This window comes from Notolabrus celidotus, chromosome 15 (assembly GCF_009762535.1).
Source record: "Notolabrus celidotus isolate fNotCel1 chromosome 15, fNotCel1.pri, whole genome shotgun sequence".
Taxonomy (NCBI): domain Eukaryota; kingdom Metazoa; phylum Chordata; class Actinopteri; order Labriformes; family Labridae; genus Notolabrus; species Notolabrus celidotus.
In genome coordinates, this window is record NC_048286.1 from 142413 (window position 1) to 159853 (window position 17441).

At 44.9% G+C, this 17441-nt stretch overlaps 1 protein-coding gene across 1 annotated transcript in view; it reads right to left on the bottom strand.

The window, feature by feature from the left end:
• Positions 1-2833: 2833 nt before the first annotated feature.
• LOC117826592 (potassium voltage-gated channel subfamily H member 6-like) overlaps positions 2834-17441 on the bottom strand; it is a 54386-nt gene continuing 39778 nt past the window's right edge. The window contains exons 10-25 of the mRNA XM_034702761.1: positions 15727-15899; positions 14683-14821; positions 11870-11983; positions 11542-11696; positions 9412-9653; positions 8885-9084; positions 8165-8252; positions 7836-8000; positions 7617-7738; positions 7349-7436; positions 5822-5902; positions 5546-5651; positions 5258-5391; positions 4899-5010; positions 4689-4793; positions 2834-3062 (exon numbers count right to left, since the gene is read on the bottom strand). Of these exons, the coding sequence (XP_034558652.1) occupies positions 2834-3062; positions 4689-4793; positions 4899-5010; positions 5258-5391; positions 5546-5651; positions 5822-5902; positions 7349-7436; positions 7617-7738; positions 7836-8000; positions 8165-8252; positions 8885-9084; positions 9412-9653; positions 11542-11696; positions 11870-11983; positions 14683-14821; positions 15727-15899 (2253 nt within the window). The remainder of the gene's footprint in view (positions 3063-4688; positions 4794-4898; positions 5011-5257; positions 5392-5545; positions 5652-5821; positions 5903-7348; positions 7437-7616; positions 7739-7835; positions 8001-8164; positions 8253-8884; positions 9085-9411; positions 9654-11541; positions 11697-11869; positions 11984-14682; positions 14822-15726; positions 15900-17441) is intronic.

The window sequence follows — 17441 nt, forward strand, 5'->3', positions numbered from 1 at the left end:
CTGAGCCTCCTCTGTCCTTCATCCTGTGAGCCCCACACTTTAACTCTAACCTGAGCCTCCTCTGGTCCATCATCATGTGAGCCCCGCACTTTAACTCTAACCTGAGCCTCCTCTGTCCATCATCCTGTGAGCCCCACACTTTAACTCTAACCTGAGCCTCCTCTGGTCCATCATCCTGTGAGCCCCGCACTTTAACTCTAACCTGAGCCTCCTCTGGTCCGTCATCCTGTGAGCCCCGCACTTTAACTCTAACCTGAGCCTCCTCTGGTCCGTCATCCTGTGAGCCCCGCACTTTAACTCTAACCTGAGCCTCCCCTGGGTTTACCAGAGGAGGCTCAGGTTTATTGGGTTTAAAGTGCCCGGTCATGCCTCCTTCTCGCCACCGACCGCTATCTGCTTCAGGTTTGATAAATCACATTGCGGGTGCTAAATGATTACATTAGCATCTCCTCCTCCCAGTGTTTTGCGCGTTCTGATGATCTACATGTATTCTGCATATTCATGAAGGCAAACACGCTAAATGGAAAAGCGAGTGCTATTTTGCTCATTTGACAGACGCAATCCTCGGTGCTCCCGGTTAATACATCTGCTTTGCACGCGCTATCAAGTTTGTGTTTTTATACACGCAAACCTTTAGTAGAACCGGTCACTCAGTGTTTTCTGTAGACCTGACCGGACACTGACTCAGTGAGACCATGTCAAACCTCTTCATCTCTGCTCATGGCTGCTTTGTAGAGTCGAGATGAGTCAGCAGCCCGATAAAGAGGTCCGTGTTTCTCTCTCTCTCTCTCTCTCTCTCTCTCTCTCTCTCTCTCTCTCTCTCTCTCTCTCTCTCTCTCTCTATCTTTCTCTCGCTCTCTCTGTGTGTGTGTGTGTGTGTGTGTGTGTGTGTGTGTGTGTGTGTGTAGACGAAAAACGTTCCTCTCATACTCATACTAATAATCATTGACTCATTAAATCTAAATGGAGTTCCCTCCAGGTTCTCAGTCACCCCTTTCGCACAGCTGGTTCAAGGATAAGACAGTTACACCTAATGGTCTGTGTGTGTGTGTGTGTGTGTGTGTGTGTGTGTGTGTATGTGTGTTTGTGTGTGTGTGTGTGTGTGTGTGTGTGTGTGTGTGTGTGTGTGTGTGTGTGTGTGTGTGTGTGTGTTCATTCATTCGTTTGGATCAGTTAATATCATGTGTCGTGGAATTTTCATAGTCTTATATATGTGTATGTAAGAATGTTTAAAGCTGGGGTTGGTAGTCTCGGAAAACCAGCATGAATTTGAATGTAGCATTTCCTCATGACTCCGTCTAACCCCTCCCCTCCTCCCTCAGAGCTCCTCCAAAACGACGCCCCCCCGCTCACATGCACGAGCACCGTTGACTTGCGACCATATGATGGTGACTGATTCAAAACCGGTCCTCACCAAAACATTCTCATAGTGAAAGTTAAAAACACAAACAAACATGGCTGCTGTTAGTACTCACAACTATCATTCTAGCATTATCCAGTTGTACTGGTGACACGATATCAGGAGAAAAGTTATAATACATATATAATACTGTAACAGCTCTACTGTTTGTTAAACATGTTCAGTGTAGATGTTCTTAATTCCTACAGTGTTGACAGTCAGTGAAGGCATCAGGAGAGGTGTAGAGAGTGTGAGTGGGAGAGAGGAGAGACAAGAGGAGAAGTTTTTCATTCATTCAAACATTGATTGTTGTTTTGTTGGTTGGCGTGATCACGGTCGACAGTGACCGGTTATTAAAACTCAACGTGTTCACGAATCGGCTCGTCATCCCTACAGTGTCTGGACGGACACTACAGTACATATATATTTCTGTAGGACTTACTAAATGTCATTCATTCTTCTGCTTGTCAGAGCCCCCGTGGTGAGAGCTTTTTGGACACTGATCCGGACTACAGTCCTCAGCAAAGCCCCTCATCAGGTCTGTGGGGACAGGCCCGAGGTCGAGCGAGAGGGGCAGTGAATAGAGTCAGGGGAAGCAGAGGCAGGAGACGGGGACTCAGAGTGAACACTGGGAAAATGTACGTGCAAGAGGCGGGCAGAACGGCAAGACGGGATTTGAATGGTTTAAAATTTTGGCACCCAAAAAACAGTGATTGGTTGGTGTTTTCCCAGGTTTACTCCGGCTGTAGATAGCAGCTTTTCTTTACCTCTTTTTTAAGAACACATTATGTATTGATTGCCATCAGGACATGAAGATCATTTTAACCAGTATAACAAAGAGTGTATCTAAATCTGATTACCAACCCCAGCTTTAACTATTGTATTCTTTCAGTCTAAATGTCATGTTTAGAGTAACTTGTTTCCTATGTCGTCTGTGACGGGCGAGATAGTGTCAGGGTAGTAGTCAAGGTCTCTCCCCCTGCTCCCGTCTTTATCTATGTGTTATGGCCGACTTACTGTCTCCAGAACTAGAGCACAGGTCTTCTTCCCACTTGTTGTGTTCCTATTGTCCAAACATGGTTATCTAACTTTAGTGTCGTCTTCAGAGGGAATAAATACCATGCCTGAGGATTTGTCTGGCAGAACTGACTTGGCATTGCACCGCACTCTCCTGCCTGTGTACTGTTATGTTATTTCTCCTTGATCGAGTTCAACATAAACTATTTCAACGTAAGCCGTCAGAGTCTCCTGAGTCATCTGTGTCCAGTGTCCAGTTTGTTGCTGAATTCCATCATATCATGTACTGAGTAGCTGCTGAGTAACTTGCGACAGACAGCGATGTCTCATAGTAAAGATAGATTTATAGACCTGGTTCTTCATCAGTCTGAGCTGGATCGGGGGTGTTGACTCCTCTTACACAGACCTGGTCTGTTTTTATTGGACTGTTGCTGCTGAGGTTTGGTGGTTGCTGTTCTGGTTGGTGTCTGTGGGGGAGTTGGGAGTCGGGGTGCCAGTGGGGGAGGACCCTATGGGGGGCAGGGTGGTGGAGGAGGGTGCGTCTGGTGTGGTTGTCAGCATGCTGTAGGAGGGTGGGACCATGGGGGTCTGTCTCTGCAGCAACTGCATGATGGTGCTGATGTCTGCTGACATGCTGGACTCCAACCTGTGAACACAGTCCAGAGAGAGAGAAGCAGAAATTACTGTAACTCCCTTTTATCAGGCTGCCCAAGCGGCAACCTCCGGTTTCAAAATATGAAGCCCATGCGGAAGTGTTACAAACTGAAGTTCATCGAGAATCTGCTTGAGGCTGGCTGCAGAAACACCAGAAACCACATACACACCCATTCAAAGAAGACGATCTTTACAGCAGAAATAAACATGTTTACAGCCTGGTTCAAAAAACGGCTTGGCTCTACGTAGCTAATTTCTCTATCAGCACACACTGTACAGGGGGTGAATTTTTTTCTAACGCGACGGTTCAGAAGATCTTAAGATTACAAGTTTTTGCCCAAATAAGGACATGACTGACTTGACTCCTGGACGGGAACACATACTGTAGCTGTTGGCTAGGAGGCTCAAACTCCGCCTCTTTACATCACACTTTGCCTGGTTGAGTTCTGCATTTCCAATATGGCTGCCGTCGTCGATTGGCTTCAAAACTGCGCTCAGGAACAGATGGGTGACGTCACGAATACTACGTCCATTATTTATACAGTCTATGAGGCTGCCCTAATAAGTCTCTAAAGACTCTTCAGCTCGTTCAAAACGCTGCAGCTCAAGTACTGACTAGAACCAGGAAGAGAGAGCACATCTCTCCAGTGTTAGCTTCTCTTCACTGACTCCCCATAAAATCTTGACTTGAATTTAAAATCCTTCTTTTAACCTACAAAGCCCTTAATGATCAGACACCTTCATATCATAAGAGCTCATAGTGCCCTATTACCCCTCTAGAACACTACGCTCCCAACATGCAGGCCTGCTGGTCCTACCTAAAGTCTCTAAAAGTAGTATGGGAGGTAGAACCTTCAGTTATCAGGCCCCTCTCCTTTGGAATAATCTACCAGTCAGGGTCCGGAAGGCAGACACCCTCTCTACTTTTAAGAGTAGGCTTCAAACTTTCCTTTTTGATAAAGCTTATAGTTAGAGCTGGATCAGGCTTGGACCAGCTCTTAGTTATGCTGCTATAGGCTTAGACTGCCGGGGGAACTGGCGCACTGACACACTGGGATCCAACTCACCCCCTTCCCCCCAACCCCCTTATCACTTACTTTAACTCTCCCTGTCCCATTAAAGTTACTAACCATAGACCTTTCTGGAGTCCCTGAGCTCCCTTGTCTCGTAGGTTCCTCTGAGCTGCCATAGACGTCCTCCTGCTGTGGACATTCAAAACTGCAGCTGATACAAATGTGCTGGACTCCAGCGGTCACAGCTACTTCTACTCGTCTCATCACTATCACCGCTCCCTCTCTCTCTTATTCTCCTCTATCCCTCTTTCCAGACCCAACTGGGTCGAGGCAGATGGCTGTCTAACATGAGTCTGGTTCTGCTCGAGGTTTCTGCCTGTTAAAGAAAGTTTGTCCTCTACGCTGTAACTAGCTAAATACTGCAAGGTGCAAAGCTCATGACATGAACATAGATTTTAAACCAATCATTGATCACCAGTTTGTTTTATCAGAGAAATAAAATGTGTTTGACTGAAACAGCTGAGCGGCGTGTAGACTACATGTAAGTAATCTGAGGTCTACACAGAGATGGCTGATGAAGATAGTGATGAAGAGCTGTGACTCACCTGCTGATCTGACTCTGCAGAGCCTCCAGCTTCTTCTGCAACTCCATCCTCTGCCTCCTGGAAACAACCAGATCAGGAGGAGGAGGAGGAGGAGGGCTTGAGGGACTACATGAAGAGGAAGGCAGGTCCACAGGAGGAGGAGGAGTAGTAGTAGGAGGAGGAGGAGGAGGAGGAGGAGGAAGAGGAGGAGGAGTAGTAGTAGTAGGAGGAGGAGGAGGAGGAGAGGGGAGGCTGTGGGAGCATGGCACCTCCTGGTATCTCTGTTTGTCCCGACTCTCTGAGCCCCAGAACGTAAAGATGTTGGAAACTCCTGATAAAGCACCTGGACCATTAACACACACACACACACACACCCACACACACACACACACACACACACACACACAAACACACACACAGTGAGTTACACACACACACAAACACAAACACACACACACACACACACACACACACACACACACACACACACACACACACACACACACAAACACACACACAGTGAGTTACACACACACACAAACACACACACACACACACACACACACACACACGCTCAGGTGTTTCGTCACCTGTCCACCTGCCTGTCAGAGGGTTGCAGCTCCTTTCTGTGTTGGCAGCAGCAGTGTGGAGCCTGGAAGTGTGAGCAGGGCTGTTTACGTCTTGTTCCTCCTCCTCATCCTCACTGGAGAACACAGGGCCATACCTGCGTGCACACACACACACACACACACACACACACACACACACACACACACACACACACACACACACACACACACACACACACACACTGTGGTCATGGGTGTGTTATGTATAGTGAGGCAGTTTGAATTAGTGTGTGTGCTGTGTTCTCTTACAGTGTGTGTTTATGATCGTCTTTGTCGTGGATGTTACGCTGCTCCTCCTCCTCACGTTTGCGTCTCCTGTAGGCAGCTCTCTGCCTGCTCAGCGAGGATGTGTCACCTGACAGGTGCACACATACAAACACACAAACACACACACACACACACACACACACACACACACACACACACACACACACACACACACACACAAACATCACACAATCTAAAAGATCTAGCATCTCTGCTGAACATAAACCTCCCCAGCTGTGTGTCTGTGTGAAGATCTACCTGTGTGTGTCGAGGACAGCTTGTGTTTCCTCCTCAGTCGGCTGGATCCCTCACAGTCTGACCCTTCTTCATTCAGCAGGCCTACAGCTTCACTGTTAACCTGCACACAGGTTGGGACAGGGTTTATCATGGTCCACTAATGAACCTGAACATTATGACATCATAAGTCAAAGATAGAGGTCCACAGTGACAGATCATCTCTGCACTGATTCAAAATGTGATCTTTAGATTTATAACCATAGGTTTTAAATCTAACGTCCAAATTCCTCCAGATCCATGTCTGCTCCGTCTCCGATCAGTCACAGCACCGGATCTGATAGTTCTCTATTCTTGTCAATGTGTTAACTTCCACTGGATCCGCTCCTTGCGTTCTGGCTGCGTCTCTGATCCGGCAGGTCGGAGTCCTCTGGATCAGATACACAAGACTTCTATTTTTGCCAGATGCTGGAGCACGACGCATCAATCTCAACAGAGCAGATGGAGCGGGACAGGAAGTCAGTACTCGCAATGTGATTTATCAAACCTGAAGGAGATTGCGGGCGGTGTTTTTGCGTCTATATTTAGCACGTTTGAAAGGCAGGTGCAAACTGGCACAGCGTTACGCACACATGGCTGCGGTCACTGTGGAGAGAGGGAGGCATAGTTGCAATGACAGACGACGGAGAGAGAGAATCCTCCGTGCGCGATTCAACATATTTGGACTGTCAGAAATAAAAATAGTAGAGACATATCGTCTGTCCAGCAACGCCATTTTTGAGCTGCTGGATGACCTAATTAAGGGCTGATTTGGAGCCCATCACGAAAAGGAGCCATGCCATATCTTCTATGGAGAAACTCCTTCAGCACTGTATTTTCTTGCGTCTGGATCATTCCAGTGCACCATTGCAGTTACTGCCGCCGTCTCCCAGTGTCCACCCGTGCATAATGAACGTTCATCTCCTGTGCTCTCCACTCCCTCTTCATTCGCCGGCGGCTCAGTTGAAGGACTGCCACTGAATGACCTCCTGACTGTTGCCAGGGCATTGACGGCCATTGTCAGCATAGATCACCCACAACACACCCCGAAACAGCATGTGCAATTGTTTTGTTTGCACGCGCAATTTAGCGCTCGTTATTTGGGATCTTAGTAGATCAGGTCCTAAGTGTTATCACCAGATCATATTTCACTTAACTACAACAACAAACCGTCATGATGAGCGGAGCCAGGCCTGGAGTCAACAGGTCAGAGGTTTTCAGAGGACCAGAAAGACAACATGGATAAGGAGAATCCTTGGTTCAGTGATTACTGCGGGAAAACCTCGGTCACATGACTCCAGCTGTCCGGAGGTCCTGTTCCGTGCTTCGTTCTGAAAACACAACTGGTGGGTGTTGACGGATGAGAGAGCACGAAGCCGGATCGAAGCGGATCAGAGAGAGACCGGACACAGATCTGGTGGAAGTCCTGTGCTAGGTGTCCTACATCCGTTAAAATGAAAGTCACGTGAGAATTACTCTTTCCCTATCTCACAGTGAGTGGGTCTGATCTGCCACATGAGATACTCACGTCTCTCAGGTTGAAGGTGATCTCCAAATTTGACCAGAAATCTTTATAGAACTCAGGATACATGTCCAGGACCTACACACACAAACACAGAGAAAGAGAGAGAGAGAGAGAGAGAGAGAGAGAGAGAGAGAGAGAGAGAGAGAGAGAGAGAGAGAGAGGGAGAGAGAGGTATATTATCTGTATGCAACGGATTTGAAGTGCTGACCAGTTAAGACCTGCTTAGTCATGGCCCTGTCTTATAGCCGTTGGTACCTCCATCATCTCGTCTCTGTAGATCTTGTGAAGGTCGCAGTAGGTCAGAGCTCGGACATCAGCGCTGGATTTTCCCGGCAGAGCGAACAGGTTGATGGGCTCCCCGAAGATATCGTTCTTCCCTTCATCAGATGTTAACGATAATGTGATCATCGACTCAGTGATTTTATGACAGCTGGCAGCAGATATACTTGACCTGCGTGTCATGTGTTCACCTACCCAGTATGGCCACCACCACGTCTCCTTTGAGGATCTCGATGGAGCCTCTGGAGATGAAGTACAGCGCTGTTATCAGGTCTCCAGCGTGGACCAGCGTGTCACCTGGAGGAGCGTGGGTGGTCCTGAACCTCATGGCCAGAGCCCTGAGACAGCCTTTAGTGGATCCTACACACCACAGCAAAGACAACACAGGAGAGACGTTACCTGAGGACAGTTCACACTACCACGGCCACACATGATCAGATATGAGTTATTCATGAAACTTGAGGACGTGAGCACCGCTCCTAAAAGTGTGTGAAATAAAGCTGTGACATGTTAGACAGAGTCACCTTTGAAGGCCTTACAGTTCTGCAGCAGGGATCTGTTGAGGTGGAGACAGATATCTGCCTGCAGACACTCTGGGAAACCTTTTAAAACCTGGGGAGCAGGGAGAGGGCACACCGGGATCACAGGTCATCTCACTTCTCACTGTAAACAGGTTCATCATTATCAGACAGTTATTTCAGAAAGTCAACGCTTATCCGGGTCCGGGTCGGGCAGCAGTCTCAGCAGGGAAGCCCAGACACTCCTCTCCCCGGCCACTTCCACCAGCTCTTCTGGTAGGATACCGAGGCGATCCCAGGCCAGCTGAGAGATATCATCTCACCAGCATTTATAGTTTGTTACTCTCTTTATCTCCCTCTATCCCTCTCTCCAACACGGTCTCAGCAGATGTGTGTCTAACATGAGTCTGGTCCTGCTGGAGGTTTCTGCCTGTTAAAGGAAGTTTGTCCTTGCCACTGTAACTTGCTAAATGCTGCAAAGTGCTCTGCTCATGGTGGATTAAGATGAGATCAGACTGAGTCCTGTCTGTAAGATGGGACGGGATCTTATCCTGTCTTGATGTTGGGTCTTTATTTATAATAGACCATAGAGTGGTCTAGACCTGCTCTGTTTGGAAAAAGTCTGATTGATCGATTCATAACAACAGCCGTGTCTGTATAACTCTGTGTGGACATGCTGAGAGAGGAGAAAGTCAAACACTACAGAATTAGAAGACCTGGACTCACAGCGTTCATGTCGATCCCATTTGTGTAGGACCAGGCATGTTGGAAGTACTCCTCCAGTCTCTGTCTCAGAGGGTTGGGGATCTGGTGGAAGCGAATGAACTCTCGGACTCTCATCATCTGGGCGTGGTAACGGGCCGTACCTGAGTACAGCCGCTGGATGATGGCCGACACGTTACCGAAGATGCTGGCATACATCAGAGCTGGAATGTGGACAGAGACACAGAGACACAGAGACACACACACACACGCACGCACGCACACACACACACACACACACACACACACACACACACACACACACACACACACACACACACACACACACACACACACACACACACACACACACACACACACACACACACACACCTGAAGCTTTACCTTTTGATTTACCAGTGCCTTCCCCAAGGACACTTCAGCATGAGACTACAGGAGCTGGGATCAAACCACCAGCCTTCCAATTGATAGACGACCCACTCTACCCACTGAGCCACAGATGCCCGCTTATGGTCTCCTGATGAACTCACCTCCGATGAGCATGACGCAGATGGAGAAGATCTTTTCAGAGTTGGTGTTTGGGGAGACGTTTCCGAAGCCGACGCTGGTCAGACTGCTGAAGGTGAAGTACAGAGCGGTGACATATTTGTCTCTGATGGAGGGACCAGACCCCATGATGGATTCGTTATAGGGCTTCCCCAGCTCTTTGCCCAGAGTGGACAGCCAGCCAATCCCAGCTGAGGTGGTCCGCTCCACACTACCTATGGCATACCTGGGACCAGAAGACAAACACCTTGAATGCTCCTTCAATGCACACATCAACAGGACACAGCATCAGTATTACTGGCTCCAATGATTTAACCTTAATCAGACTCAAGGACAGGAGTAAAATATACTGTGTTCTGTTGATGTCATATTTATTGACCCAGCTGCATTTTACAGCTTTATTTTTGCTTCAACATGTTGGGATTTTGCTTTTCTTTAAGAGTGAGGTTTTCAGTGTAAGCCTCAGTGATTTATTCTGTTGTTTTACCTACAAACCCTGCCCTTGCACTCCAACAGTCCCTGCCTGTGCTTAGATTGGCTTTGCTTGTACTCTGACTGTACGCTCTGACTCTGCTAGATGCCGTCAGAGGGAAACGAAAGGACTGAGACTATAAGTACATGACACGTGTGTAACAACTGTATAGGTGCATTTCGACCCAGAGTTCCGGGGTCTTTTAGCCCCCAGAACTACTTTCCCCTGAACTAAAAGGTTCCTGTGCCCCCATTGTTGTCTAAGTTTCGACCGCAGGCTGAAGTCCCGGGTAGATTGTGCAAATCAGGCCAGTGACGTATGGAGAAAAAAAAAGTAAATGCACTACACCACCAGACCAGTAGAGGGCAGTAAAACAAAGAGGAATTTCATTCATCACAGATGACACCATAGAAGCAGACGGACAGGCAGGTATCATTATGAGCAACACAACAGTTAGCCTGTTAGCATGAAGACACTCAGCTGGTCTGTTTTAGATGGTGCTATATTTCATCACAGATGGATTCACTGAATCAACACGTGAGAGGAGATAAGCGCGAGTAGCAAAGACGTTTCAACACGGCTTTAAAATCCTTTTGAACTCAAAAAGCCGTGGCAGAGATCGACTGGTGTTTTGGTTTAAACAGCGACCCTGTTAACTGGAGACTTTCAGCCGGATGCATCCCTCATAAACGTCTTTAGACGATCATTAAACATCTGATGAGGATATTTTGAAATCTTAATAAAAACTAAACTAGTTTACATTCCCAGGAACTCCCTCTGTGTTTCAACAGCTGTGTAAACTCCACAAACACTGACACGTTCAGCTGAAGGTCTCCAGTTTACAGGGTCACTTTTAAAACCGGAACACCGGGAGAGACGCATTCACGGTGGACTGAGAGAAGACTACTGTTACAAGCTGCTAAATCAAGAGAATCACAGCTTCTTCTTTTGAAAAGTACACACACATACAAAACAGATAGAACAAATAAAAACTAATGAAAGAAAGAGAAATCAAGTGAATCACAGATGTGTGTGATGTTATTGTGGACGGAGGGAGGAATAAAAACACTGCAGTTAATCTACCAATCAGACACGTTCAGCATTGCAGGCCCTGCCCCCCGAAAGTCCCGGGACCTTTGAAAAGTACTACCCCCCTAGCAGGGGCTTTTTAGGGGGGGATTATCTACCCCTGAACTAAATTTAGACCCTGGGTCCACCGGTCGAAACGCATGTAGTTCAGGGTTAAAGTTCCTGCGGTCGAAAAACGCCTTATGAGTCAGTTCAAACAGAGCAAAGCTATGTGCAGGCAGGGACTTTTAGTGTGAGGGCAGAGTTTTTAGGGAAATCATTAAAAATCTGAACATGGAATTGCAACTCTTGCCTGCAAACTGTGGATGAAACTCTGAAGTTTGGAAAAAAGTCTGAACAAACTGAACAGAGAGGCTGCATTCACCATCAGACAAGTCCAACAGACAAGACAACACGTTTGAATCCTATCCTCTTTATATTTCATTATTTTATTTAAACTATGGTGATATGGATGTCTGGACTGGTTGTGATGTTCTCGTGTTGTGTAAACTTGTTTCTAAAGTTTGCTTCGGTCTGAGTGACGCCCTCTGCAGAATCCAGCAGAGTCATGTACCAGATGCAGGCCAGCCAGTGGGCGATGAGGGCAAATGTGCACATGAGGAGGAAGAGGACGGCCGCGCCGTACTCTGAGTAACGGTCCAACTTCCTGGCTACACGAACCAACCGCAACAGCCGCGCAGTCTTCAGTAAGCCAATCAGAGTGGTGGTCTGTTCAGAGGAGGACAGCAGCAATGAGACCATGAGACCGGATCATGTGAATCATTAATCATACAACATGAAGAACTTCTGCCTCCTTATTATTGCTTTCTTTTCCCAACTCTGCACTCAAACCTCCTCCTCCCCTCCCTCCTCCCTACCTCTCCCTCCCCTCCCCCCCTCACCACCTCCTCTCCTGAGCGGGAGATGAGGAGGTCGAAGGGAATGGCGGCCACCATGTCGATGAGGAACCAGCCTTTAAAGTAGTGGACGGCGATCTTCAGGGACTGACTCACCACCTGAGGACACACAGCACAGACGGAGTGTTATCAGTGAGTCAGTGTGTACCAATAACTGCCATACAGTTCATTCCATAAACACACGTTTTGTGTTTGGGATTTAGAGGTTGGAAGAGTTTAGGGAAAGCCTCAGTGACATGTCCAATAAACTGATAATAACAAACGTATCATTTATTACGGCTGGAAAATAAAGTCATTCCACAGATAGAGACCTCCAGAAGAGAGCTGGAGTTTATAAAGGTCGTTCTGTTGTCCAATAAAAGAGCTGATTACATTTACAGTCTGACGTCTGTCCATCCAGGACGAAAAGATGAGACCTGTGAATTTATAAAGTACTGATATCATGTAACTGTTATAAAACATGAAAGATACACAGCGTCTCATACAAATTCACAACGTAACATCTGTCTTCATTTACCCACAAGCAGCTGTTTGAAAGAACCTCAAACATCTCATCTCTACTGAAAGAACCTCCGTGCATACGTTTTATTATTCTCTTCATCAGTTATTTCCATAAATCCCAAACATTCAGCATCCATGTCCAGGTTCTCTTTATCTTCCCCGGTACGCTCTTTTATCTCAGTGAGGCTTTCCTTCGAAAATATATGGAATAATTAAACCTTTCATTTTCAAACATTTATTTCAAAGGTCCCTATACACATCAGTAAACATTTAAGCCTCCATTCAAAATACCCTCAACGCTTAGGCAACCATTTTCAGGTACCTTTAGAATTCAGTGAGCTTGTTTCCTGATCTTAGATAACTTGACATAGTCTGCTTTGAAAGATAAATCTTCTCTCGTTTGTTTTCATGGGACTTAAAGGAATATTTCGTGTTAATTTGAGGTTGTTTAAGGTAGCTTCTTATCAACAGTAACAGTCGGTGCAGCTTAAGTGATGAGATGCCGGCCATGTTCATCATGACATTCATCCATACCCTTCCAGATCAGGGTCCGTATGCACGTCCACCCATTAGCGATGTAAACGGGCTGTTTGTACTAATGGTGAAAAATAAATGGATTAGCGGTCTGCATGAGCCAGGTTAACACCCCAACAGAGCATTACATTTAATGGAGGTAGACCCCACCATTACAGGTGCTGACAGCAGGATTACCTCACCTGTTAGGCTGTTTAAAGGATGGAGGACATCGTGCTTATGTGTTACTGTTTAAGATGAAATATGCTAGGACAACGGATATTTAGGGATCGAAACAATCCTTTGGAAAAGTATGACAATGTCGAAATATACAGCAAATTTAGATTTAGGAGACGCAACAAGATTCTTAGGTAACCTACCAGCAACACCGTGAAGTGAATTCTTCCCAAACAACTCCATTAACAAGTCCTCATCCTTCAATGGGGGGACAGGTGGTCCTCCACCTGGACCACGTTGGTGGCGGTGCTTGTTGCTCAAAGCCGCTTTCATGTTGCTTTTTTTTTTTTTCAGGTCTTCTACTGTGCGCTCAGAAACACCACACACATTTACCCGGTTCAAGATCTGAAGCCAAACTTTCCCTTTCTCCTTGTTTGTTCTCTTTGAGGATTGACTTGCTGATAACAGCTGTTTGTTCATTCTAGATTCGTCTAATAAAATGTCCATTTCTTCTTCTGCTGAAACATTGTTTTTGTTGATCTTCTCTCAGTAACACCGGTACCGCTCGCCATGTTTATTGTTGTTTATGAGTAGTAGGCATGTGCAGTTTGAATTTGTTGGATTGGGGTTTTCCAGGAGGTTCCCTGGACATATGACGTTTTGCACCAGCCTCGCTTTCATGGCGCCATTAGTTAATTGGCCAATTATTTGCAGTCGTGCATGCGGCTAACGCTACGGCCAAATGGGCCGTTCCATAACGGCACGATAAGACTAATGCTCCCGTATGTGTAATGGCTGGATGTGCATATGGGCCCTGGTCATGACACACATGAAGTTTAGACACTTTAGACACCACAGAGTCCTACATCCTCCTGAACACAGACCATAGTTGGGCTAAATCAATCAATCAATCAATCAATCAATCAATCAATCAATCAATCAATCAATCAATCAATCAATCAATCAATCAATCAACCAACCAACCAACCAACCAACCAATCAATCAATCAATCAATCTTTATTTGTATGCCGCCAAATCGCAACAAATGTCATCTGTAGACATTTTTGCAAACAGAGCAGGTGTAGACTACTCTAGTTCAAATTATGAACAGAGACCCAACACCAAGACAGGATAAGACCACAGACTGTATAAATAATAGACGTAGTATCCTTGACGTCTCCCGTCTTTTCCTGAGCGCTGTTTTGAACCCAATCGTCGGCGGCAGCCATATTGGTAATGTGGAACTCAACCAGGCACATGTGTGACTTAGAGAGGCTGGGTTTGAGCCTCCTAACCAACAGCTATGTGTTCCCACCTGTCAGTCAAGTCAGTCAAGTCCTTTTTTGGGCAAAAACTCAGAATCTTAATATCTTCTGAACTGGTGCAAAAAATTCACCTCCCGTAGTCAGAGCAGTTTGTGCACACAGAGCTGATTCTTTATTTGAAGCCTGGTGGAGACAGAGCTGTGTGAAAAACATCTGCATAGACATCTTTACTGAGACGGACAGCTTTCTGAAGAGCAGAACCTGCAGGATCCACTGATTCACTACAGACCATCTGCACTCACTCACTCACTGACAGTTCATCACAGCAGAGATCACCTCACCTCATCGTTGGAGTTCACATAGGTGGTCCTGAAGTTGATGATGATGTCGACGATGAACATGATGTCCACAATCAGATCCACCACATTCAGTGGGGAACAGGAGTACCCACAGGTCTGCATGGCCGCCTCCTCCTGGTCACTGAAGGAAACACATACTCCATGTTAATTTCAACTGCAGCCAAAATAATTCAATACAGCTGACAGAGATAAAAACAAGATATAAAACGAACACTCTAAACATATCATTTATGTGTTACAGAATCCTCTCAATATGAATCATCAAATAAACGCTTTAAATTACTAATACGATGAAATGAAATAAACTTCTTAATGCAACATTTGGGAAAATGGTCTTAACATCATTTTGGTATAATAATAATAATAATAATAATAATAATAATAATAATAACAAAGATGACCATTATAATAACACAAATAATAATAATAATAACAATAATAATAATAACAACAATAATAATAACAATAATTATATTAATAATAATACAAATAATATTGATAATAATAGAAATGATAATGACAATAATAACAACAATAATGATAAAAGCAATAATAATAACGATAACAATAATGATAACAACAATAATAATAAAGATAAAATAATGATCATAATTATAATAATAACACTAATAATAACAATACTAACAATAAAAATAACAATAATAATAATACAAATAAAAATGAGAATTACAATGATAATAATAATAATAAAAATAATATAACGATAATAAAAATAATAATGACAATAATCATGATAATGACAATAATAATGGTAATAATAATAATGATAATAATAATAATGATAATAATAATAATAATACTAGTAATGATAATAATAATTAACATTATTATTATAATATTGAAAATAACAATAATAATAATGATGAGAATGAGAATACTAATAATGATATCAATAATAATATCAATATCTTTCATAATGATATTTTTTTAATAATAATAATTTTTCCAGTTGATCCTTTGAGAGCACACCTGGCATCTCCATCAGTATTCTGAGTCTCCACCCACCTGAGCAGGAAGGTGGCAGAATAAGGAGTGAATATGGCCGTGTAGATGACTAACAGCAGGATGACCCAGTCCCACACTGCTTTAAAGGGACTGTAGTGGAGGATGGTCCACTTCTGGATCCTGGGGGTCTGCAGTTTATACTCAGGTAAAACATCAGCACCCAGAGACAGCACCTGAAGGACAGATATATATATATATATATATATATATATATATATATATATATATATATAGAGAGAGAGAGAGAGAGAGAGAGAGAGAGAGAGAGAGAGAGAGAGAGAGAGAGAGAGAGAGACCCCATTTTTGTCTGTGAATGCATGTCCTTGACTCTATTAATTGTCAACCTAGGACCTGACACTAACACACCCTGAGGAGGTTGAATCCACCTGAGCCCACATTAGAAAAGCCATGGTGGTATGTATTCAGAAACGTTCTCCCCGCAGTGAGGGAGCAGACGTTTGGACAGATGCAGCAGGTCTAAAGCTCAGAGTGGTCCAGGGTCATTCAAGGCCTTTGTGGTCTCAGGAGTCATCTTTTGAAGGTCACATAGCTTTGTAGTGGGTTTGGATCACGGAGGGGACTTTGAATCTATTTAATGATGGTGATTAAAACATGATGATGATGCCGTCTATATATGTACTCTGTTTAAAAGTTTATAAAAACAGGAAAGCATTGAGAATAAAACATAAAGAGAGACAGAGGCACAGAAAAGGAAAAGCTGGAAACCACTGGGGTCGTATCAGTAACATAACATGAAGGGATTTTAAGAAGACCCTTTAAGAACACCTGAGCCAGGTGTGAATGAGAAGGTGGAGGCATACACTCTTTATTTACACCCTCCCTTCATCAGATACAAACATATACACTATATGTGTAAATATAGCCCCCTCCCCATATTCAGGTCATTACATGAGGGGTGTCATGTTATAATGAGGTCAGTGGAAAGCTCATTATTGGAGCAAAGTGTTGACACAACAATAAGCTCTGCATCAACAGAAGCTGAGATCATATATCACTAAAAACACACACAGGCATGTAGACCCAGGGGACCAGGTCAGAGCAGTGTGATTAATGAGCTGCAGGTCTGAACTTAATGTTGTGTTCACACCGAACGTGAATAAAATCATTCGCCCAAATGAATTACATGTAAAGTCAATGTAGAGACGCGAATGGACGTGAGTAGTGGTCTGGCGGCGCAAATGGTGCCAATTTGGCAAAGTGAATGGCGCAAATCATTGGTGCAAATGATTAGTGAGAGTTGAAATATCTGAACTCCAGAGAATTCATTCACACGAATAGAGCGAGTAAATACAAAAACATTCTTGCGTCTGCATTTGCGCAACACACAAGGATACCTGACCACCTACAGGTGTTTCTCACAAAGGACCACCTGACCCTGCTGAGGGTTTATCTCAGGACCACCCGACCCTCAGGGACAGAGAGGACAGAGGACTGACTCTGTGAGTCTTCAGCTTTGAAGGACAACAGTTCACTTTCACCATCTCTCTCCTTTCTTTCTCCTCTTCCTCTAAAAACATCCCATCCCTTCTTCATCAGCTTATATCACGCTCTGCAAAGACCGCTACTCACACACAAACACACACACACACACACACACACACACACACACACACACACACAGGTCATCTCACCTCGTGAGTGAGCACAGAGGACATTCTGACGTTGTTTCTGGGATCACTGACGTCCTGAGACGC